Source organism: Eurosta solidaginis, chromosome 2 (assembly GCF_040869045.1).
Source record: "Eurosta solidaginis isolate ZX-2024a chromosome 2, ASM4086904v1, whole genome shotgun sequence".
NCBI lineage: Eukaryota > Metazoa > Arthropoda > Insecta > Diptera > Tephritidae > Eurosta > Eurosta solidaginis.
In genome coordinates, this window is record NC_090320.1 from 115,441,687 (window position 1) to 115,466,799 (window position 25,113).

At 40.6% G+C, this 25,113-nt stretch overlaps 2 protein-coding genes across 9 annotated transcripts in view; one reads left to right on the forward strand and one right to left on the reverse strand.

Moving 5' to 3' along the window:
- LOC137240174 (uncharacterized) overlaps positions 1-25,113 on the reverse strand; it is a 479,876-nt gene that overhangs the window by 302,964 nt on the left and 151,799 nt on the right. The window lies entirely within an intron of this gene.
- Positions 1-25,113, forward strand: part of LOC137240171 (uncharacterized) — a 1,093,642-nt gene that overhangs the window by 26,765 nt on the left and 1,041,764 nt on the right. For both annotated transcript variants that reach the window (XR_010949619.1, XM_067766100.1), the window contains exon 2: positions 10,001-10,382. Coding sequence is in view for 1 of the 2 variants with exons in the window: in XM_067766100.1 (XP_067622201.1) it covers positions 10,132-10,382 (251 nt within the window). In the remaining variant the exon portion in view is untranslated. The remainder of the gene's footprint in view (positions 1-10,000; positions 10,383-25,113) is intronic.

Below are 25,113 nucleotides of genomic sequence, written 5' to 3' on the forward strand. Positions count from 1 at the left end.
AAGAATGTGTTTACTCCTGAGTTTGTATGTGATAACAGGCATCTATAGAGAGCGACGGCCACCACGTTGAGGGTCTCCTTCCTATATTCGATGATAAAGTTAAATTGTTGCAGCTCCAGTGCCCACCTGGACAAACGTCCTGATGTATTTTGCAATTTGTGTAGCCACTTTAGCGAATGGTTATCGGTGGTTACGGTAAATTGGTACCCTCTAAATATGGCTTCGTTTTGCAGATTCCCCATAGTACAGTCAAGTATTCCTTTTCGGTAGCGGAATACCGGTTGTTTGAGCGACTGTCGTAGTCGCCAACAGCCAACCCTTCTATTTAATAGAAATTAGGCTTAAGGAAACCTAAACCTGAATTTACCTGAATTTTATATTGAATTTATTGATATATGTACCTTTTACGTATAAGTACGCATTCTGAATTATTTGCACGTACAAATACGTAATATCATATATTACGTACATATTTATTAAACTTAAGAATTTGAAATGTTTGTATTTTACGCTAACACGCGAGCGTATTTCACCTCTCTGGCAACCCCAACAATGGGTTGACAGATGTGACTATGTACGTACATACATACATTTATATTATTGTTTTTGACATTTCTTTTTATTTTTACTTATTCGAAACTCTTTTAACATCTCGGTGTGACGTGAAAAAATTGAATAAAACCCCTTTAATTGCCAGAAATAGTTTTTCTTGAATTTACAAGTGTCTTTTTAATTAATTCGAAAGTTCACGGTTTCGGGTCGAAATACATAGTTTCCACGTTCGGCAGTGATATTAATTTGCAGCGGTTTTGATCACACTTAGCGTGTCACATTTACTGTCCAAGTAAGCACAGGAAACAAGGACCACATTAGGTCACCGCCGCTACGCAGAAAGCGCTACAGAATTGGCACAAAGGGCATATTGCCGCCGCCACCGCCACCGTAGACAACTACACCGCCGCCATATCGCCACCATCAAAACGCTACCGCCGTATCAACAACCACACACACCAAAAAAGGGAAGGTAAATTTGCTAAGTCTATCCCTTCAACAGTGGTCCTTCGAGCCGGATATGAACCAGCGACCTATGGATACCCATTTGCCAAAAAACGGTGAGTATTAAATGACATTTGAATACACCCTAAACACGGAAAAATATACATAAAAGAGAAAAATCAAGGCAATTTTCATTTTCGAGGATTAGAATTTCCCGCCAATAATCCTCATTTCCCGCCAAATTTTCTCAAGTTCCCACTAAAATTGCACATACCATTTCGTATATATATATATATATATACATATAGCAATAACCCCATATTGCAAAACTCAGTACGGTATATGTGCAAAGCAAAATAAGAAAAACTCAGTAGTTAGCTACAGTGGGCACACTTGCTAAAAGCACCCCTTATATTTTAATGCGACAAATCTCTTAATAATTTAAAATTTCCTCATTTTAAATTAAAATATCTCTTGTCGTTAATTAAATATATTGCACAACCTCTGCTAACTTCTGATTTCTCCCCATTGAAAAAAAAAAAAAAACGCAAGCAAATTTTCTCGGTTTCCTCATTTGCGTATACAAGAAAGCGACATAAGCGGTGAAACAAAATCTCATACAGTGGTACAAGAGTGGTTCAGTGCGTACACTAGCGTTTGAAAAATATATCTCTCTTGTGTAAAGCTAAAAAATTTTCCCGAGTAATTTAGTATTTCACTCTGTATCCCCATTTATACAGTCCACAAAAATATCGATAGTGAAAATCTTAAAAAATAATTACTCATATTTACATATATATATATTTGTATTTTTCCCACGTATATTTAACCCTCACGCATATATACATATTAAATACAGTGCACCGCGGCACAGTGGTCAACTTTGTCTCGTCATACCCTCAAATTTCAAATTAATTAAAACCTCTTTACTTCGGAAATTTGTCCCCCTCTCCCTATTAGGTTTTACACATACTCAAACCCCTCAAATAAATTTAACTAAAAAACTTTTTTTGGTTTTGAAAAGTATTCTCTCTTGCTATTTAACGTGAATATTTAAACGTAACTCCCTCACATAGTTAAAAGCAAATACTCTCTCTTCAAAAAAAAAAAAAAAAAGTTTTCTCTCTGAAGTTAAATTTTTTGTTAATTCTCAACTCTAAGCGACATAAAACAAAGCTTAAAAATGAGTGACGATGAAACCAAAAAAGGTGGCTCCAAAACTCAAGGAGTTAAAAAATTTAAAATCTCGTCTGCCCCCAAAAAATTTACATCCGAAACGGACAATTTTTTGGAATATTGTGCTCGGTTTAGGTCGACGTCGCTCCAAGACAACACGGAGTCCTCACTCAAAATAAAAAACGCCAATATAGACAAATTTTGGAATAGAGTCCAAACAGTCTTCGATAAGATTGTCGAAACCCCAGATCAGGACCTGCCCGAAGATTTTCCAACATCTGCTAATAGCATATACAGGTCCTGTCTCATAGCATACGAAGACACAAAAGCCCAGATCGAAGACCAGCTTCAGTTGCTTAAACAAGCAAATGCCCCCGCTCCCCCTACCGTCACAAGAGGTCCACCCGATAACTCCGGTATTTCGCTAAAAATCCCTCCCTGCGATACCGAAATATTTTATGGTGGTTATGAAAAATGGCCCTCATTTCGTGACATGTTCACAGCCGTTTATATTAACCACCCGAAACTCTCCCAAGCGCAAAAATTGTATCACCTCAGATACAAAACCCAAGGAAAGGCAGCTCAAATAGTCAACCAATTTCCCTTGACTGACGACAACTTTGCCTTAGCGTGGGAAGCCCTAAAGGCCCGATACGAGAACAGACGAGTTCTCGTAGATAACCAAATACGGGCCCTGATGAACTTAAAAACTATCACTACCGAAAACAGTGAAGACATTCAAAGGTTGCAATCGTCGGTAAATAATTGCCTTCAAATTCTCGCCACGCAACAAGTCTCCACATATAACTGGGACCCCATACTTATTTATCTGGTTACCTCTAAACTACCAGAAAATACAGTCACGTTGTGGGAGCAATCTCTAACCTCAAGAAGAGAACTTCCCAACTGGTCCCAAATGGACCAGTTCCTCACAACGCGATACGAAGTGGTAGAAAGAGTTGATCAATGGCGCCCAAGTAAAAGTAAATTCACTCCTCCTCAAACTAGGCCGCCATTTAAACCCCAACAGTCACATGCGTTTCCAAATAAACCGACCTCCCACACCCAGTCCCATGTGACAGAGCAGCGGACAATGTACAAGTGCGCTATGTGTAAAACCTCATCTCACCCCCTTATAAGTTGCTTCAAATTTAAGAAGCTGTCGACCTCTAATCGCAGAAGGTTTGTGAGAGAAAACAATATGTGTTTCAATTGCCTCTCTCAGTCACACATATTGAAAGACTGTTCCAGTACTCAAACTTGCAATCAATGTCAAGATCGGCACAACTCAGTTCTTCACGAAGACACATCTCAAGTGCCGAAAAGACAACCCTCACGATTGCAAAGGACAGCCTCACAAGCCACCACCACGAATTCCACAGTCTCACCCGGTAATACTCCCGATCAAGCCAATGCTCTGGATGAAAGCCCTTCATGCTCGCAGAAAAGCCAAGTGCAATCGTTTTATTCCGAAAACGATTGTGAAATAATTTTACCCACGGCTATCGTTCCCGTAGAGCATAAAGGAGAAATTTTTAAACTACGAGCTCTTGTGGATCAGGGATCTGAACGAACCTTTATCTCTACCAGAGCCCAAGATAGACTCAAACTCCCATTCAAACCCTCTAGATTTGAAATATCAGGGATGGGCGGCAAGGTAGTTCAGACCTCAAACAAATTGTGCTCTCTGACTTTGGTATCCCCCGATTTCAAAACCAGAATAAGTGCAGAGGCAATAGTATTCCCCGGCTAACAAAAATGCTCCCCTCGCTTAAGCTCACTAGCGAGCTTCAAGCAAAATGGGCACACCTCAACCTCGCAGACTCGAACTGTCACTCCCCCTCGCAAATAGATCTCGTCCTAGGCAGTGATGTAATACCGCAAATCATCCAAAATGGCGTTGAGAAACTTTCCCCTCATCTTCTAGCGCAGAAAACCATTTTTGGATGGATTCTGAGCGGTAGAGCCCCTGTGATGGTAAACGCTTTCTGCATGCAAGTGTCAGAAGTGTCGAACGAAGATCTTAACTCTCTATTGCGTAAATTCTGGGAATTGGAGGAAGTTCCCACCAAACCCCAAATAATCCCAGAAGACGAGTTTTGCGAAAATTTCTATGCAGCCACAACCTCACGCGATGATAACGGTCGTTATATCGTAAGGCTGCCGTTTAAACCCAGCTTCCCAGAGTCTATCTCATTATCCCACTCTCGGTCTTCAGCTCTAAGCCAGTTTCTTGGAATGGAGAGAAGTCTGCAGAAGAAAGGGGATTTAAAGACTCAATATGATAGTGTTCTAGAAGAATACCTCACCCTCGATCATATGGAGGAAACCGGCTCCTATGAAAAATTTGACGGAGGAAAATGCCTCTCATTTTATCTTCCTCATCACGCAGTTGTCAAACCCGAGAAAAAGACATCAAAGGTGCGGGTCGTGTTTAACGCCTCAAAGAAGTCGGCATCTGGACATGCGCTCAACGACGTTCTTTATACCGGCCCTACTCTCCAGCCCGATCTGATGCTTCTGATTCTCAAGTGGCGTACCTACCAATTTGTTTTTAACGGAGACGTAGAAAAAATGTATCGTCAAATCATAATGCATGAAGACGACAGAGACTATCAGAGGATCGTCTTTCGCTCATCTCCGAGCGACCCCATAAAAGACTATCGTCTGAAAACAGTCACATTTGGTGTGAACTGTGCCCCCTACCTCGCCATACGTACTCTTCACCAACTGGCCAAAGATGTAGAGGAAACTTTCCCCAAAGCCGTCCCTGTTTTGACGAAAGAGACATATGTAGATGACATTCTCTCTGGCAGCCATGAAATTCTCTCTGCTGAAAAATCTCTCTCCCAAGTCATCCAAGTGTTAGCGTCAGCAGGATTTCCATTACGGAAAATAACGGCCAATCACCCCAGTATAATAAAAAACATCAAAGAAGAGGACTTGCTAGATACCAATCTTTTGGAATTCGAGAAAGCAAGCAACACCAAAACTCTCGGCATACAGTGGAACGCTCTGACCGACACGTTTTCGTATACAGTGGACTCAATACCCCTCTCGTCCGCTAATACAAAACGACAAATTCTCTCCTCGGTCGCAAAACTTTTTGACCCCGCAGGGTGGCTTACGCCGATTATGATTCAGGCCAAGATTTTACTCCAAGAGCTATGGATAGACGGAACTGGCTGGGATGAACCAGTGAAGCCCCTCCGCTTCATTAAATGGACGCAGTTCGCAAAAAATTTACCCAACATCTCAGATATAAAGATACCTCGATGGGTTGACTACATGCCGAACCAGCAGGTTGAACTGCATGGTTTCTGCGATGCGTCAGAAAAGGCATATTGCGCCACTATATATCTGCGAACAACCCACGGTGCCACCACGTCGTCCCACCTTCTGGTCGCTAAAAGCAAGGTTGCCCCTCTTCGCACTACCAGTCTTCCAAGACTAGAACTATGTGCAGCTCTACTCCTTGCCCGACTAATCGCCGTCGTACAATCCCATCTCGAGCTCTCTCTTAAAAATCTTTACATGTGGTCTGACTCGGAAATTGTGTTAGCATGGCTCGAAAAGCCTCCCCACGCTTGGAAAACTTTCGTATCCAATCGAACAGCTGAAATTATGGATCTCGTCGGAAGCGCCTCCTGGAAGCATGTAGGCAGTCGCGACAATCCAGCAGATATGGGCACACGAGGATGCAAACCCATGGACCTGGCAAATTCTTCGCTGTGGTGGAATGGCCCTGCGTGGCTGACCCAGCCCCCCGAAGCTTGGCCAAACCCATCTACCCGCAGCATCAACCCGCCTGAAATGCGCCGAGTCGAAGCACTATACTCAGCTGAAGATGACCCCGATGTATTGGATCGATTTTCGTCATTTCCTCGCGCCCTCAGGGTCATGGCATATGCCTTCAGGTTCATTAATAATCTCAAGGACCGAATTCGAGGCATTAAACCCGCTTACACTCCCTCTCTGTCTCATGAAGATCTCCGCAAAGCGAAAAATAAACTTGTGACGTTAACACAAACCCGATATTTTCCTCGCGAAAGAGCATGCTTGGAAAATGCAAAACCCATTGATCAAAGAAGCTCTCTACTAACCCTCAACCCATACCTCGATGAAAACGGGCTCCTCAGGGTTCATGGTAGACTAGTTCATTCGACGTTGACTTACAATGAAAAACATCCCGTTATTATCCCAGAAAAATCAAGATTCGCTGTCCTCTATATACAGTACCTCCATGAACTTCTTCTCCATGCCGAAATACGTCTCATGCAGCAATGCCTCAGACAGGATCTCTATATTCCACGACTTAAACCACTCATAAAGAGATGCATACATCAGTGCAAAACTTGTACCCTCCACAAGCAGCAAATGCGATCGCAAATCATGGCGGCTTTGCCCCCGGAACGATGCACATATGCTCCGCCTTTCACCACTACCGGTGTCGACTTTGCGGGGCCTTTTCAAATAAAAGCCTCCTTGCTAAGGTCTCACACCTTACTGAAAGGCTACGTGGCCGTTTTTGTCTGTTTCGTGACAAAAGCTGTCCACCTTGAGCTGTGCTCGGACCTAACAACAAATGCCTTTCTCGCAGCATTCGCTCGCTTCGTCGGACGTCGTGGATATCCTGCCACAGTGATGAGTGACAACGGAAAAACGTTTATTGGAGCTAAAAGAGCGACGGAAAAAGAGTTCGTTGACTTCATGAAAACTGCCTCTCAAGAAGTAATCGCAAAATACTCTCCCCAGGGCATTAATTGGAAATTCATTCCACCCGGAGCTCCCCACATGGGCGGCTTGTGGGAGTCTGCAGTGAAGAGTTTCAAACTGCACTTCAAGAGGACTGCAGGAACCCACAAGTTCACATTTGAAGAATTTACCACCCTCTTGGTAAGAATTGAAGCCGTATTAAACTCTCGTCCTATCTCACCTTTATCCCAAGATCCCACAGAGTTTACCGCGCTGACCCCCGGCCACTTTCTCCGAGGTAGCCCCCTCCTCGCTATCCCTGAAGTGGATCACGCGGATTTATCTCTTATAAACCGATGGGACAGGGTAAAAAGCTTACATCATCAATTCAGCAAAAGGTGGAAGGAAGACTACCTAAAGGATCTCCAGAAAAGGCAGAAGTGGAAAAATCCACAACCCCAACCCAAGGTCGGTGAGTGTGTCTGCATTCACGACGACTCACTTCCCCCGACTGAATGGCGCCTTGGACGTATTGAAAAAGTATATCCCGGACCTGACGGCCATATACGTGTTGTTGACGTTCGTACTCAAACCGGCACCCTCACACGACCACTTGTCAAGCTCTGTTTCCTCCCTCAGATTGAAAGCCCACCCTCTCGGGCAAACCCGGAGAATTCGTAGCTACTCTCAAACCACCTCTGACCACTCTTACCACATCACCGTCTCCAATATGTCGTATTTTGCAACATAATGCCAGCTGAAATCCCCTGTATCAGTATTTCTCTCCACTAAAATACTTTTACAACTGTAATTACAGATCGCTATGGATCGTGCAAATCAGTCGTCGTCACGAAGACCAGTGCGGTCGGAGATCGTTGCTCCCAACCGCGCCAATGAATCACGCAGCTCGACACTTATAACGGATTACCGACGGTGCCGCATATGCACCCGTCAGCACGCTCTTCGGAACTGCGTCATATTCAAAAAAATGAAACCACCCCAGAGATGGATGCTTGCACGAGCCCATGAGTTTTGCCTGAATTGCTTGGCATTATCTCACATCACCAGCGAGTGCAGCTCATACGACAGATGCCGGATCTGTGGAGCGCGACGTCACTCCCTACTCCATCGGCGGGACGCTACCCCAAGCGCCCAGCGCGCCATCCAGGCACCCCGGCCTGGCAGATCCGCCGTACCGGCACCCCCTGCCGCCACCGGGCAACCCCGTTCTCGCCCGGGAAACAACATTCCCTCAGCAGCACCCAGCATCGCACGACGCACCATTCGATGCACCGCACAAGGGCTGCAAACCGCCAACGCTAGAGGAAGAGTGTCCCAAATCCTCGTTCGAGATGCATTGCGGACCCTTAAGGAGCTACAGGAGGCTCTAGCCGCTGAACGCGCCTAGGGCGGGGATGATGTTTGAGCGACTGTCGTAGTCGCCAACAGCCAACCCTTCTATTTAATAGAAATTAGGCTTAAGGAAACCTAAACCTGAATTTACCTGAATTTTATATTGAATTTATTGATATATGTACCTTTTACGTATAAGTACGCATTCTGAATTATTTGCACGTACAAATACGTAATATCATATATTACGTACATATTTATTAAACTTAAGAATTTTAAATGTTTGTATTTTACGCTAACACGCGAGCGTATTTCACCTCTCTGGCAACCCCAACAATGGGTTGACAGATGTGACTATGTACGTACATACATACATTTATATTATTGTTTTTGACATTTCTTTTTATTTTTACTTATTCGAAACTCTTTTAACATCTCGGTGTGACGTGAAAAAATTGAATAAAACCCCTTTAATTGCCAGAAATAGTTTTTCTTGAATTTACAAGTGTCTTTTTAATTAATTCGAAAGTTCACGGTTTCGGGTCGAAATACATAGTTTCCACGTTCGGCAGTGATATTAATTTGCAGCGGTTTTGATCACACTTAGCGTGTCACATTTACTGTCCAAGTAAGCACAGGAAACAAGGACCACATTAGGTCACCGCCGCTACGCAGAAAGCGCTACAGAATTGGCACAAAGGGCATATTGCCGCCGCCACCGCCACCGTAGACAACTACACCGCCGCCATATCGCCACCATCAAAACGCTACCGCCGTATCAACAACCACACACACCAAAAAAGGGAAGGTAAATTTGCTAAGTCTATCCCTTCAACACCGGTTTTCTAGTTAAGTGAGATTTCGGCTGACATACGCTACCACTCTTTTCTGGTCGTTATGGCGTTGGAAAAGTACAATGCTCAGCCCTTCGCCGCTTGTGTCGGTTTGTAGCACAAACGGTCTGGAGAAGTCAGGGCAGCAAAGAATTGGCGCGCTGGTGAGTCTAGTTTTGAGGGTCTAAAATTCGTGAGGGGGACACCGCTAAGAAAAATTTTCATCTAATTGAAAAACCTTCTTTCTAAAATTTTGATGATACTTTGCCCGGGGCGTGAACCCAGGATCTTCGGTGTGGTAGGCGGAGCATGCTACCATCACACCACGGCTGCCGCCAATTCCATTATTTACTTATGAAAATTTTACGCGAATCGATTTACTAGTCGAAATTTTGACGTGGAACGATGAATTTTGAATTGATTTCACACTAATAGATCATGGCATAATAAATTCATAATGAAATTAAAAAACTGGTTGCCTCCTATTCCTACTACTAATATTTTTCGAAAAATCGGAAAGAAACAACACAGTTATGGGATGTCAATTCGATTTGGGAGCACAATAGCTGTAATTGTCAATCATGGGTTTGTTTGTTCTTAAAATTTTTAGATAAAAAGTGGTTTGAAATTTAAGCGAAATGTCAAATTTTTCGTGAGTAGAGTTGCCGTGTGTGTAGTCTAAAGGGAGCAATATAATTAATTTTCTAAACATTCTTGCATTCTCTGAGCTTTGCACATTTTGCGATACCGCATGCCTTATAAATCGCCTCAGTCTAGTCTTTTTAATATATTCGAGTTAAAAGTCTGCTAGAGTTTCCGATTCGTCCCGCATTTCTCGTTTTTCAAGTTTTTTTTTATCGCTGCTTTACTGCATTAAATTATTAAATAATAATTAGTTTAGAAACATAGTTATAATAAGAAACACATGTGGTTTTTTTTATTTACAGTGGTAAATATTTACAAAAAAAACTATACCAATGTATAGAAAAAACTGCTGCTTTATATAATACACCAGCATTATTTGCAAAGTATCAAACTATCAATTGAATAAGGGACGTTGTGCTTACTATAATATGCAATGGATTCCTTCAGAGCACAAAAGTCTGCATTCACCGGTGCCACCAATAGTCCTTTCGGCATTGGTGATACTAAGCTTACGCAAATGAGCGGTGGTCGTTTCGATTTCGAGGATGGGGGAACATACTGTGGTGGATGGGATGATGGCAAAGCTCATGGGCATGGCGTTTGTACTGGCCCTAAGCACCAAGGAGCGTTTTCCGGTGCTTGGAACTATGGGTTTGAAGTATCTGGAGCATATATATGGCCAAGGTAATTTATATAATTTTGCATTAGTGATAGTTACGGAGACCAGCCAACCTGCATTATACAGGAAGTAATTTAATTTAAGATTTGCTGGCAAAAATTGGAATAAGCGGTTGAAAGCAATAAGGAATACGACGGTAGACCTGCTATTACTGCTGATATACACATATAAATAAAAAATAAATGTAAGGCGCGATAACCTTCGAAGAGATTTCAGGCCGAGCTTCCTTTCCAACTTTCCTCCTTTTAATTTTTCCTACAAACTGGCGGGTCCCCACATGTTTTATGCCGACTCCGAACGGCATCTGCAAGGCAGATGAGTTTTCACTGAAAAGCTTTTCATGGCAGTAATATACTCGGAGTGAAAAAACTTGTTTCTAAAATTTTGATGTTGCTAAGCCCGGGGTGTGAACGAAGGATCTTCAGTGTGGTAGGCGGAGCATGCTACCACCACACCACGGCGGTCGCTTTATAATAAGGTAACCAAAGCACATCAAAGGTTTCATAATGATGTCTCAATATAATGATCAATATGATGTCTCTTATAACTGACGGAAGGAACAATGAAAATCTTCCTTTGGGATACCAAATGACGCAATAAAACCAAACAGATGAAGTAATTATTACAAAATGGAGTCGCATTTGACAATACTCGCCCTTATAATTCTAAGGGTTGTGTATATTCTCGCACGGTGCGTGGAAGCACGGAGAATATATATATGTGTATGGAAAGAAATAAAAAGGCAAATATTTGTATTAATAATAATGACTATGATGGATTTATTGAGTGTTAAGTTGGTACAATTAATTTACCTTGTTTGCGATGTGGCGGGACCGCAGCAGTTAACCTTCTTCCTTCGTGCTTGAAATTGAACAAAAAACTGGAAAGTGATCTCCGTGTTGTCGAACCGGAGATCGTGCGGGGGTTTTCCAAGGGATATTTGTTATCCGATGGAAAACTCAGTTACCCGTGTTAGTGTTGCATATATGTGAACATACATGAATGTGTATGCATGTGGGTGTGCAGTACATGAAAGTATGTATGAATGTATTTGCACTAAATAAATTATGTATTAGAGTGGCCGTGTTTGCAGTATAAAAATATTTAGGTCCTGACCTAAACATGCCAGCCCCTTGCGGTAAGCAATATCGTGAAATGAAAGAAGGTCATGCTGAAGCGGTCACGCGCACGTATTTCTTAAAACTAGATACAATATGTTTGTATTATTGAATGAAAATTTGTTGGCTGATCACGTCCGGACTTGTTTGCATATAGTAGTCGCTGTAGGAAAAAGAAGCAACATATTAAAGCAGAAAAACAATAACGGGTTATAATTCAACGCACATTACACAGTATACATATTTGGACTGTATTTATTTGTATTTATCTCTTTTGTGTTCCAAGATTTTTCGTAGTCTGGAAGTCTCCGTTCCAGATTTCGACGAATGTAAATTAATTTTCTATCTGGACAAAGAAGCAAAGTCTCTGTTCCAGATTTTCACTTTATGAGGTTAAATGTTATATCCAGAAGAAGAGGACGCGTCTCCGTACCAGATTGGATTTATTTTGTTAGATTATGTCACAATTACATTTATATCTAGACAAAGAGGCCAAGCCTCTGTTCCAGATTTTAACTTTATGAAGTTAAATGTTATATCCAGACGAAGAGGACGTGTCACCGTGCCAGATTGGATTTATTTTGTTATATTATATGTGAATTTTAATTTTCGGTTTTATTTAAAACAAGTAAGGAAGGCTAAGTTCGGGTGTAACCGAACATTACATACTCAGAGCTGTGGAGACAAAGTAAGGGAAAATCACGATGTTGTAAAAAGAACCTAGGGTAACCCTGGAATGTGTTTGTATGACATGTTAATCAAATGGAAGGTATTAAAGAGTATTTTAAGAGGAAGTGGGCCATAGTTCTATAGATGGACGCCATTTAGGGATATCGCCATAAAGGTGGACCAGGCTTGACTCTAGAATTTGTTTGTACGATATGGGTATCAAATGAAATGTTTTAATGATAATTTTAAAAGGGAGTGGGCCTAAGTTCTATAGGTGGACGCCTTTCCGAGATATCGCCATAAAGGTGGACCAGGGGTGACTCTAGAATTTATTTTGTACGATATGGGTATCAAATGAAAGGTATTAATGAGTACTTTTAAAGGGCGTGGGCCTAAGTTCTATAGATGGACGCCTTTTCGAGATATCGCCATAAAGGTGGACCAGGGGTGACTCTGGAATTTATTTTGTACGATATGGGTATCGAATGAAAGGTATTAATGAGTATTTTTAAAGGGCGTGGGCCTAAGTTCTATAGATGGACGCCGTTTCGAGATATCGCCATAAAGATGGACCAGGGGTGAAGGGCGATTTCGCCCTTTTTTACAGAAAACAGTTATCGTCCTAGAATCTAAGCCTCTACCAAATTTCACAAGGATTGGTAAATTTTTGTTCGACTTATGGCATTAAAAGTATCCTAGACAAATTAAATGAAAAAGGGCGGAGCCTCGCCCATTTTGAAATTTTCTTTTATTTTTGTATTTTTTTGCACCATATCATTACTGGAGTTGAATGTTGACATATTTTACTTATATACTGTAAAGATATTAACTTTTCTTTTAAAATTTGAATTTAAAAAAAATTTTTTTTAAAAAGATTTTGCTAATTTTTTTAAGCAGACATATAGTAATAAGAGTAACGTTCCTGCCGAATTTCATCATTATATCTTCAACGACTGCCAAATTACAGCTTGCAAAACTTCTAAATTACCTTCTTTTAAAAGTGGGCGGTGCCACGCCATTTTACTTGTTTTCTATTCTGCGTCGTAAGTTCAACTCACCTACCAAGTTTCATCGCTTAACCCATATTTGGTAATGAATTATCGCACTTTTTCGATTTTTCGAAATTTTCGATATCGAAAAATTGGGCGTGGTTATTGTCCGATATCGTTCATTTTAAATAGCGATCTGAGATGAGTGCCCAGGAACCTACATACCAAATTTCATCAAGATACCTCAAAATTTACTCAAGTTATCGTGTTAACGGACAGACGGACGGACGGACGGACGGACATGGCTCAATCGAATTTTTTTTCGATACTGATGATTTTGAGATATGGAAGTCTTTATCTATCTCGATTCCTTTATACCTGTACAACTAACCGTTATCCAATCAAAGTTAATATACTCTGTGAGCTCTGCTCAACTGAGTATAAAAATGAATTTTGGTTGGGTGGCGAACGCTGAATGGCATATGTATATGAATTTTTTTTTTATTCGTATTGACCCTCTGACAGGCGCTTATGGCAGATTCACCATATGCAGGGAACTGCATATGGGTTGTCCAAAGTTCGTGCAGTGATGCATTTGCAATAGCGAAAAAGACTAACCGCGCGAGCGCACAACTGTTTATCAACGGGTTATTGATCACTTTCTAAATGCTCCCTGAGTACAGCCTATCTCTTCTTTATATTAAATTTCGTGTTTCTGCATTGGAATCATACGTAGAAAATGAATTAGTTACACTTGCGAGTGATCAATTCATAATTTCTACTGAATACAATAAATAAAAATTTGTATATTCCAATCTGATCGGAAATTCATAATTTGGTTTTATTCGTGAAATCAGTAATTACAAACATTGAAAAAAAAAATCGGAACGGATCATGTTCCACTAAAACACCCATATTGGTGTAAAAAAAAAAATACCATACCGCGTAGATGAAATGTCATGTAAATGACAAAAGCGAAATGTAATTACATAGTAAACATACCGGTAAGTAAACATAGAGGAATTTTGTTATTTATTAATTGTATGATTTGACTAACTTGTATTTACTTATCTTTTCAGATTATGCCAATTAAATGATGTCCCTGTGTGTACATATGTATGCATATACACTATGCTGCAATTAGCACCCAAGAAGGGATTTATGTTGCAGTATTACTGGTTGCTGCACAGGTAGCAACAACAAAGTGTAGGCAAGAAAAAACCTTAAGGACTAGCTAATCGAGTGCGTCCATCAGGTTTGCATATTTTAATTGATTAGGAAATCCGGAATTAAATGCTTTGTGTACAATTGTGTTATTTTGAGTGAAAATAAGCACGTTTTTTGTATTGTTTTTGGTTCATTTGCTGTGTCTCACAATACCCTACAAAAAATGTTGTAATGTTATGAGAAATAAGAAACAGCAATTAAACTCTAAAAATATTATTTTCTATTCCGGTTTAAAATAAATATGTAAATTTAATGCTACGCATTATTAATACTCTGAACGAGTGGTGAGTTTATACCCGATTGCATGTGAGGTTTATACCTACTTGCGAATTTGGTTTTTAATGAAAAATAAAGGAATTTAATAAGAAAAAAATGCTTATATATTGTAGTTGTCTAATTACGTCAACTTGACGTGAAATTTTTTCAAGTTGTTGTAGTTCTACCTTGTAATTGAAACATTATTAAACCGTTTTGTATTTAGGTACATTTTGATGAAGAAAATAAAGATGGTGGATTTTTGAAATTAAAATGGCGAATTGAATTTATTTTCCTGCAGCTTATAGACGTAAACGTGGTAAATTGTTTGTAGATTGTTGTGTAGTTTGGCTTGCAGTTAGTTAATGTTTTTAATTATAATATTTTCTCATTTCTGTGGCGGATAAGCTTGTCTATCTGCGAGGGTTTCGATTGGAATTTATTTTCATTTTCTAAATTCGGATTTTCGACTAATTTCTTTTGAAGTTTTTAATTTTCGATACAATTTTTATTTTATGCCGATAATTCGAGGTGGCATTAGATATTTTAAAGAAGTGGAATTCCCTAATTTAAGGACCGGTTTGGTCATCGGAGGATACCTCTCCACTTGTTTCATTGGTTGGTGGAAGTAGAACCAGTGTGGCCAAGGGCCTTGTAATTTGGCCTTCTTCAGTCGTGATGTCGACAACTCGTACAAGGTCGTCTGGTCCCGGTGGAGTTTGACCACTCTTTCAAGTATCCATTCGTTTGGACCTACATTGTCTTCTTTCACGACGACGAAATCCCCAGTTTTGATGTTTGCTTTCAGGTGTTTCCATTTAACCCGCTTTTGCATTTCTAAGAGATATTCTCTTTTCCATCTTTTGCAAAAGGTTTGATGCAAAGCTTTTAATTTATGCCACCTATTTACTATGGAGGCAGGATTCTCATTGGAATCTATTTCTGGAGGAGCGAAAAGATGCCCGCCTACCAGGAAATGACCAGGGGTTAAGTGTTCTAAGTCGGTCGATTCTTTCGACGCTGGACTTAATGGTCGCGAGTTGAGGCAAGCCTCTATTGGACAAAGTAGGGTTGTGAATTCCTCAAAGGTATATTTATCCCTACCTGTCACTTTTCCAAAGTGGCTTTTGAAACTTTTTACTCCTGCTTCCCACAGACCTCCCATATGAGGAGAGGCAGTAGGGATGAAATGCCATTGCAGAAGTTGATGAGCATATTTAGACAATGCTTTTTCATGTGAATCAGCTATAAATGCCCTAAACTCAGATCTAAGTGATCGTGAGACTCCGAAAAAGTTAGTCCCATTGTCGGAATAGATATTTTTCGGACATCCTCGCCTGGCGATAAATCTGGAAAATACCGCGAGAAAGGATTGGGTGCTAAGGTCGGTTCTGGCTTCCTAATGTATGGCTTTCGTAGTAAAGCAGACAAACAGACAGACATAACCTTTCGACATTCGACACCCTCTACCTCTATAACTTTTTATGTTGAATGGTGCTGCAAAATCTACCCCTGAATTAGTAAACGGTCGGGAAAATGTGGTACGTTCCTTGGGAAGGTTACCCATAAGTTGGGTTTGTACACGTTTTTAATAGATTGTGCAGACCTTCCAATTGCGAATGATTGATTTTATCATATTTTTAACCCTAGGAATCCAGTATTGGGTCCTAATAAGCCTAAACATTAGTTGATTTTCTCCATGTAAAGAGATTTGATGGATAAACTGAACTAAAAGGGTAGAAAATTTGCATGTGTAAGGTAGGATTATTGGATGGCGTTCATTGTATGGTAGGTCTAGAGCCGCGCGGATGCGACCACCAGTCCTTATAATGCCATACTTGTCTAAGAATGGGTCAAGAGGAAGCACTTCGCTTTTACAATCTACTAGCTTGCCTGTCTTCAGTTTTTTGTATTCTATGGGAGAAAACTGTTGTCGCGACATCGTAACTAAGCGTTGCGTAGCGATTTCGATTTCATCTGATGAAACCAGATACGACGTTTTATTAAAATAATCTTTTTTCTTTGGATGAGTTCTTTCGAGAAATCTCAAGACATAAGATATCACCCTTAAGGCTCTGGGTAGGTTTGCAAATCTATCCAGAATATCAAAATCCGTCTTGGTCGCTACTGCATGTACTTGCACTCGTTTCTCCTCGATGGTTGTGTTGTAAGTTATATCTTGTGTAGGCCATTTTGAGATGTCTTCTTGTAACCAAGAAGGTCCCTGCCACCACAAGGAATTGTTGACCAGTTCATGTGCTGGGAATCCTCTGCTAGCCATATCGGCTGGATTTGATCCCGAATCCACATGAAGCCAATTATCCTTTTCGGCCTTTTCAACGATTTTCGTGATACGGTGTGCTACTAAAGTTGATCACGAATAAGGGGGCTTTCGTATCCAAGCCAGTACAATCGTGGAATCGGTCCATAAATAGGTTTTTGGGTTCCCTAAATTTAGATTTCCTGCTAACGTTGCCATCATTTCTGCGAGTAGCACTGCTCCACATAATTCCATTAGGGGAATGGAGATAGTTTTTACAGGAGCTACTTTAGTTTTCGCCAATAGCAAATTGATTTGGACTTGATCGTTTGATTCAAGCGGAGATATATTGCCGCAGTATACGCTTTCTCCGATGCGTCGCAGAAACCGTGTATTTCTACATTGTTTGTTGGAGAAAAGTGTGTCCAGCGCGGTATCCGAGTGTTATCAATTTCGGGATAATTTTCCATAAAAATTTTCCAACGTTCGGTAGTAGTTGGTGATACTTCTTCATCCCACTTTGTGCCTTCAAGCCAAATGTTTTGCTTAATGATTTTGGGTACGATGACTATTGGAGCAAGCCATCCTAACGGGTCGAAAAGTTTTGCAATTGCTGATAAAATCGTTCTTTTGGTCAAAATCTCATAATTTTCCATGGGCTTTGCGATGAAATAAAATTCATCCTTATGTGCATTCCACCTGATTCCTAGTGCCTTCACTGAACTTCCGTCTTCGAATTCCAGGCAATCTTTGTTAAGGAGATGTTGTTTAGGGATATCCTTTAATATTTGTTTGGAATTGGTCATCCATTTTCTTAGTGGAAAGCCGGCTGATTGCAATGCCTGAGATATTTGATCTCTGGCAGTAATTGCTGATTGGATGCAGTGTCCACCAGCAAGAATATCATCCACATACATATATTCTCTTAGTGTTGTGGATGCTATTGGAAAGGTGTCTTCGACGTCCTTTGCCAATTGTAAAAGTGTCCTTATTGCTAGATAAGGAGCACAGTTAACCCCGAATGTCACAGTCTTTAGTTCGTAAAGGCTGACAGGGCTTTCAGAGCTAGTACGGAATACTATGCGCTGGTATTTGGTTTGGTTAGGTTGTACCAAAATTTGTCGGTATATTTTCTCGATATCGCTGTTGAAGATATATTTGTAAAGTCTCCAGCAAAGTATAAGAATAGTTAGGTCAGCTTGTAGCGTAGGACCTGTAAACAAAACGTCGTTCAGACTTACTCCGTTTGCGGTCGGACCAGATGCGTTAAAAATAACACTAACCTTCGTGGGTGTATTTTATTCCTTGATGAGGCGTGATGAGGTAGAAAATAATGGTCAGAGGAGTCTGTTGGCACACATCTGTTGGTCCTTGACATATGTCCTAATTCCTCGTATTCGGTCACAACTCGATTGTACTCCGTTTGTAAAGTAGGATTTTTTGCGAGGCGTGTCTCGTTTCGGAAGAACTGAGAGCATGCTATTTTAAGAGAAGGCCCTAGTGATATATTGGAAGGAAATTCTCGTTTAAAAGGTAATGAGACTGTGTATTTCCCGGTATTATCCCTAGTGGTGGTACTTCTGTATAATTCCTCGCAGTATTGTTCGTCCGCATTGAAACGTTTGTTTTTAGAGATTCCTTCGAGTTTTCCAAAAGGCGGATAATTGCTTATCCAATGATACGTCACTGTAATAGGATACGATTTCTTTGGGTTGCTTTTGAAAATCTGCACGACCTGTAAGTATCCAGCCGAAAACAGTTTCTTGTTCTAAGAGCGTACCAAGTACATTCTTCTGCAATCCGTTCAAGATGATTTGAGGGTAGATGTCCCCTCCAAGGACTAAATCCACTGGTTCGTTGACAAAGAATATTTTATCTGCCAACTTGAGACCAGGGAATGATTGTCTGGTCATCGCACTGATCTGGCATGTTGGAAGATCGCCTGTAAGCTTTGGCAGGACAAGAACTTTTGTGTTAAAAGAAAATAATGGGTCAATTAGTGAGCGAAACTCTACCTGTGCAGAGAATGAGTTAGTTATACCGGAAACTTGAGCGCGAATTTTCTTGGATGGTAGGTTAATTCGACGTTTGAGACGTTCGGTAATAAATGAACATTCAGAAACAGAATCAATTAGGGCTCTAGCTGAAAAATTGGTATTGTTATACTGTATGTTGACACGAGCGGTGCCTAACAGTACACCAGCAGTATTATGCGCATGGCACGATTGCACACTGGAGGTTTGCTTGTCATGGGACTTTGAATTTTGTCTCTCTCGTCCTTGTCGCGATGTTGAAGGGGTATCATCGTCCTTACTTACATGAACTGCTGCTTTTTGCTGAATTTTTTGTATATGTAGGAGCGTGTTGTGTCGAGAATGGCATGTACTAAGTTATAAGAACTAGTACATTTCGCCACAGTATGTCCAGAAGACAAACAATTCAGGCAGCTATAATTATTTTTAATAAACTCAATTCTACGAGCAGGTGTAAGTTTGATGAATTTGGCGCAGGTTCGTAAATTATGGGCATTCGTGTGACACATTTTGCAATTAAAAATAAATTCTTTATGCTTGTTTGGCAGCTGCCAACCTTTTTATTATGAGGTTCGGGGGTTTTGGTATTTTGGGGCTTAAAACTTTTCGAAGTTTTATTACCTCTGTTACTAGACAAGTTTTCTAACGAAAGAAATCTATCGGATAGGAATTTATTCATGTCCTCCCATTTTGCTATATCCGTTTTGTTCCCTAAAGACTGTTCCCAAAGTGAAAGGCTGGTTTCGGGCAATTTTTCTGCGCACAGGTATACAAAAAGTGCATCCCAAAAATCTATCTTATGCCCTTTTAATGCATTCATGTTATTATTTAATTTTAGTTGTAAATCTTTAATAGATTTACCGCAATCCGTTTCAATAGCTTTTATTCCGAAGACAGTGTCGAGCTGAGCCTTAACTAAATTACGCTTGTTTTCATACCTTTCAGTGAGGTTCCTCCACGCTGTTCCAAACCCTTCATTTGTGACAGGTGCGTTGCTAACAATTTCTTTGGCCTCCACCTTTGTTTTCTGACTGAGGTAAGTTTCTCAATCGGGTAAATATCGTCGTTCGAAATATAAATGGCCGTAAACATATCTCGGAATGTTGGCCAAGACAAATAGTCACCCTTGAAGACTTGGGTATCACATGGATGGAGGCGAAGTTGGTGTTTGCGATCAGTATGTTTTTGGGCAAGCTAGTCAATTTTCTCTGATTGTACTTTATTAAGGGTCTCTGTCTGAGCCGACATAGCAGACATACATTTAAAATAACTAGCCACAGAAAGCTTATGCTTCTTTTTTATGGCTAACGCGTCATAAGCGTTTTTTGGTTTTTACCCACATATTTTTTAACTCTTCTTGTTGAAAGGAAAGAGTGTGTTTATCGAACACAGTCACGTTACCGATATCTGATTCGAATTATACAATTGCCTCAGCAAAAAGTATTCATGTGCATCCATTTTGACTTAAGATATGTATACAGATAGAAATCCGGAGATTTAATGTATACTTTTGAGGTAAAAACCTTTTGTTGCCCTCTCTGCTCAGCTAGAGTTATACAATTAAGTACCGCAAGTAAGGTAGAAACCCTCAGCTGCGTTTTGATCGGTGGTAGAAACCCACCGACTCGTATACCTAGCTAAGTGCTACCGCAAGTAAGGTAGAAACCCTCAGTTGCGTCTTGATCGGTGGTAGAAACCCACCGACTCGTATACCTAGCTAAGTGCTACCGCAAGTAAGGAAGAAACCCTCAGTGGCGTATTGATCGGTGGTAGAAACCCACCAACTCGTATACCTAGCAAAGTGTTAACGCAATTAAAGTGAAAACCCTCAGTTGCGTAATAATAGGTGTTAAAAAATCCACCGACTCCTATAAGTATCTAAGCTACTGAAAAGAGAGCTAGAGAAAGGAGGGCAACAAAAGCAAAAGCAGACTAAAATGCAATTCACTTTTTAAATTTTCACTATATATTTCTTTTAGGGTAATTTTGTATGCGCGGGTGTATATAAAAACCGCAGTTTCGCCAACCACACAGATATAATGGTTATTTTTTACAACAAAAAACCTGGACTTCGTTGTGTTAATCCAATATATGTTAAGCCGCAAAAAATAAGGCTAAGTGTAAAAAGTAATAAGCAACAAATGAGCAGTTAAAATTACTGGTGAATTTTTTGTTAAGTATGTGAACCAAAATGAAGTACTGTTGTTGTTGTTGAAAATTAACAAACAACGAAACTAAACAGAATGTATGGTTATGTGAAACCGAAAATAGTGCCGTTTAAGTTAAAATTGAAATTATTTCTACTAAAAATTCTGCACTATGTTACCTTAAGCTGTGTCAGCAGAACCTTACCGCGGGTGGGGTAATAATGCTGATATACAAAGGGCCTTTTTAACACTTAATTCACTTTAAAAAATTGTGCGCTGTAAATTATAACCACGTACCTTGATTGTTATTGCGGCTATCTGTGCTTGGAGGTGGGTTTTGTTGTTAAAAATTCTCGAAGGTCTTGTGTGTTGTGCCTAAAAAATCTCGAAGGTGTTGTTTGTGCCAAATTTAATAATGATAATATGCCTTTTTTTGTGGACTGTATGGATCAGTAGTAGTGAGTAGGACCAAATGTTAAGGCTGAAGGACCAAATGTTGGCCTCACAGAACGCTCGGTGCGCGGAGGTTCAATATAATTGATTGGTTTTTTCAGTATCATAAAAAAATACTACATTAATGCTTTTCTGAAATATGCATAACGTGCAGCAAAACAGCGCCTGTGGTCTGTATTTCCTTTAGTGGGAGGCTATTTCCTTTTCCTGAGTGTTTGAGTTTTAGTCAACGCAGCTGAATAGCTGAATCTTCATTTTCCACAACTAAGGAATATAAACAGACTTTTGCGTCAATAAAATGATTGACAAACTGGAACAATGTCATGAAATTGCGGATGAGTATCTGGGAGGCTTGTAATACGAAAGCTAGGGATCGGCGTTACACGATACCGAGACCCAACATTCATCTAAGTTAACGAAATTAAGAGGTAGGTCCGTTGAGAAGAACAAGGCGGCTGGCGTAAAAATATAAAGCGCCAGAAGTTCTACAACAACGATCCTTAAAAAAATCAGAGCTTATAGAAACTCATTAATGCCAAACAAGGAATTCGTGGTTTATCAAAACTTGTGAGGACCCCAAAGCCGAGGACTTTGTATCCTCACAACATACACATATCCATACATTTTTCTAAAGGACATACATTTTGGAATAACTTGAAATTTATAATAATATTTGAATTTATCACTTATACATTTTATATGAAGCACCAGAAATATACATATGTATACCTTTATGAATTATACCCTAAATACATATATTCTGTTGTACATTGAATTGATAATTATTAAATTAAAGAACAAATTACACTTGCGCACTTTTGCACGCAAGCCAAATATTTACATTTTCGCAAACATAAACTTTGAATATAGGATCACCCTAACATGCATTAAATATTTGGAAAGTAGATACGCACAAAACATAAAAATGCATCGGTCGATCAACCCTTTGCACACTCAAAATCCAATGTACCCAGTTACAAATGCAACATACATAATAACTTAAGTGAACGGAGATCAGCAGCAAGTCGTCAAAATAAGCGCCGCTACTAATTGAAATTTCGTTATACATATTTACGCACTAGCATACAACACACCAACGCACGCCATACAACAGAAGGCAGAAGCATTGGGCAAAGCAAAACACAACATTAGAATCAGGTGACCACAAGCAAATATACAAACACACAGTATATAAACCAAAGCCTGGAAAGCACAGTATGAGCAAGTACAAAGGCATTGTATTCAATAAGGAGCATTATGGTGCATGGAAATTCATGGGAAGGAAATATCTACCGGATTAACAGTTGTTTTATATTGTTAATACCATTAGTTCAAAGTTGTTATTATAAAATAACCGTTTGCCTGCGTGCAAAAATTAGTATATAAGGGCGACGAGTTCGCATCGAAATTCAGAGATTAGGAGACAGGCATACGAGTCGGTAGGCTTTATCACTACCGACCAAGAGTACACCTGAAGGCTTTTTCACTTCATTTGTACTTAGAGTATACTCGTCTGGAGGCTTTATCACTCCATTCGACCGCAGAGGTTGGCCGAGGGCTTTATCACCTCCGTCACCTCTTATAGAGCAAGGAAATCAGCCTAGGAGTAGAAAAGTAGAATTTTATAAAATAAATAATTTTTATAACGTTTTGTATCGAACAAAACAGAGTAATTCTTTCAGAAGGACCGTTAGGAATTTCTACTTCCAGGCACCCTAGACGGACTGAGACCAACCCCGGCAATGTCAAGGAAAAGTCCGTCACATTTTGGCGCCCGAGCAGGTTAAATAGAGCAAATTTTATGATAAACTTTCAAAGCATCAGAAACGAAGAGGGAAACAAGGTTCACACACTTCTGGGTTAATACGACGAGGATATAAAGTATAACAATGGTAAAGGTATCGTGGGTATACTATCTCACTCGAGAGGATCTGGTAGCCTACAGCACGGAATTTGGGCTAGAGGATGGCGGAACGGTTGACGAGCTAAGAAAACGATTGGCGGCATTCATCCAAGAGGAGAAGGATAACGAGAATTTACGGAATCGATTCACAGAGTTGGCGATTCGGCATGCGCGGCTAACAAATCCACAAGCGTCAAAGACAAGCAACGAACTAAATTCACCAAGAAATGATAAACAGGCAAATGGTGCACCCAATCAATTGGAGGTCGGACAACCGCCGGTACATTTTATTCAGCAGCCTGGTATGTACGCAACGACAAATTATATTCAACAGCCTGGCACATATGCAACGACCATGGACAGAGTAAGGAAGTGGGGATTAAAGTACGACGGAGGCAAAGATCCCCTAGGATTCATCGAAAGAGTGGAGGAGCTAGCAGATGGGTATGAAATCAACCGCAACACAATTCCGAAAGCGCTGCCGGAGTTGTTGAAGGACAAAGCGTTGGTATGGTACAGGAATAACAACCGGCATTGGCAGGAGTGGGACGCCTTCAAGAAGGACTTCCTGAAGTTCTTTCTAAGCTCCCGATACTTAGAGCAATTGGAAGATGAAATTCGAATGCGCGTACAACGACAAGGTGAGCTATTTAAAGATTATGTCTTAGTATTACAAGGACTCATGCGTCACGCGGGCTACACCGAGGAGCAGAAACTAACCCGTATCTACAGAAACTCGCGCAGAGAATATCAACTATATATAAAGCGAAGCGAGGTCAGCAATCTTGAGGAGCTGGTAAGTTTAGCTCAAAACTATGAAAATATTACTCCTGACAGGGAACCAATGCAACCTAGCACAAGGCCATTCATACCACGGCTTCAAGAAGGTCAGTACCAGTGTCTCCAGGCAGAACAAAGACAGGAGGAGCGAGTAGAAGTCCAACAACAGCAGAGGTCAGAGCCACAACAGGAATATGTAGATACAAGAACGGCCTGCAGACGTTGTGGAAGAGGCGGTCACTTTTCATACGGGTGCCGAGGCATAAGAAGAGAATTTTGCTGGACATGTGGTAAGATAGGCGTGCTCACGCGTGATTGTTGTAGGAAGCCACAGGGAGACGACCAGAGACCACATTGGAATCGAGGGATGGGATCTTCGGAGAGATTAGACATGTTCAAATACACAAAGGGCCGCATATTGGTAACAACGTATGTGAACAGAGAAGAAGCGGTAGCAGCGATTGACACGGGAGCAACGAGGAGCTTTATAAGTGATGCAACGGCGAAAAGATTAAAAGCTGGCAAATTCAAGGAAGTAAAGACGCGAGTAAGAATGGGCGACGGCAGAGCAATAATAGTCAAAGAAGCGGTAGATGTAGAATTAAGAATGGGTGATAAAGTACAGAGGAACGAGATGCTAATCCTACCGGGACTGGGCGATGAGGTGGTAATTGGGACGGACTATCTGGCGAAGGTAAACTTTGAGATGAGATGTGGTGGTAAAGAAATAACGTTGAGAGTAGACGAAGGGAAGCAAGAGGTAGTGGCATGTACAACTATGGTCGAAACGAATAGCGAAGGTTTCAGGGAACTCGACCCAATGGCGGCGATAGCAACTAGCAAGACAGAGGATTCGGTGAGTAAATTTCTGAGCCAAGAATTACAGGTGTTCGCAAACATGT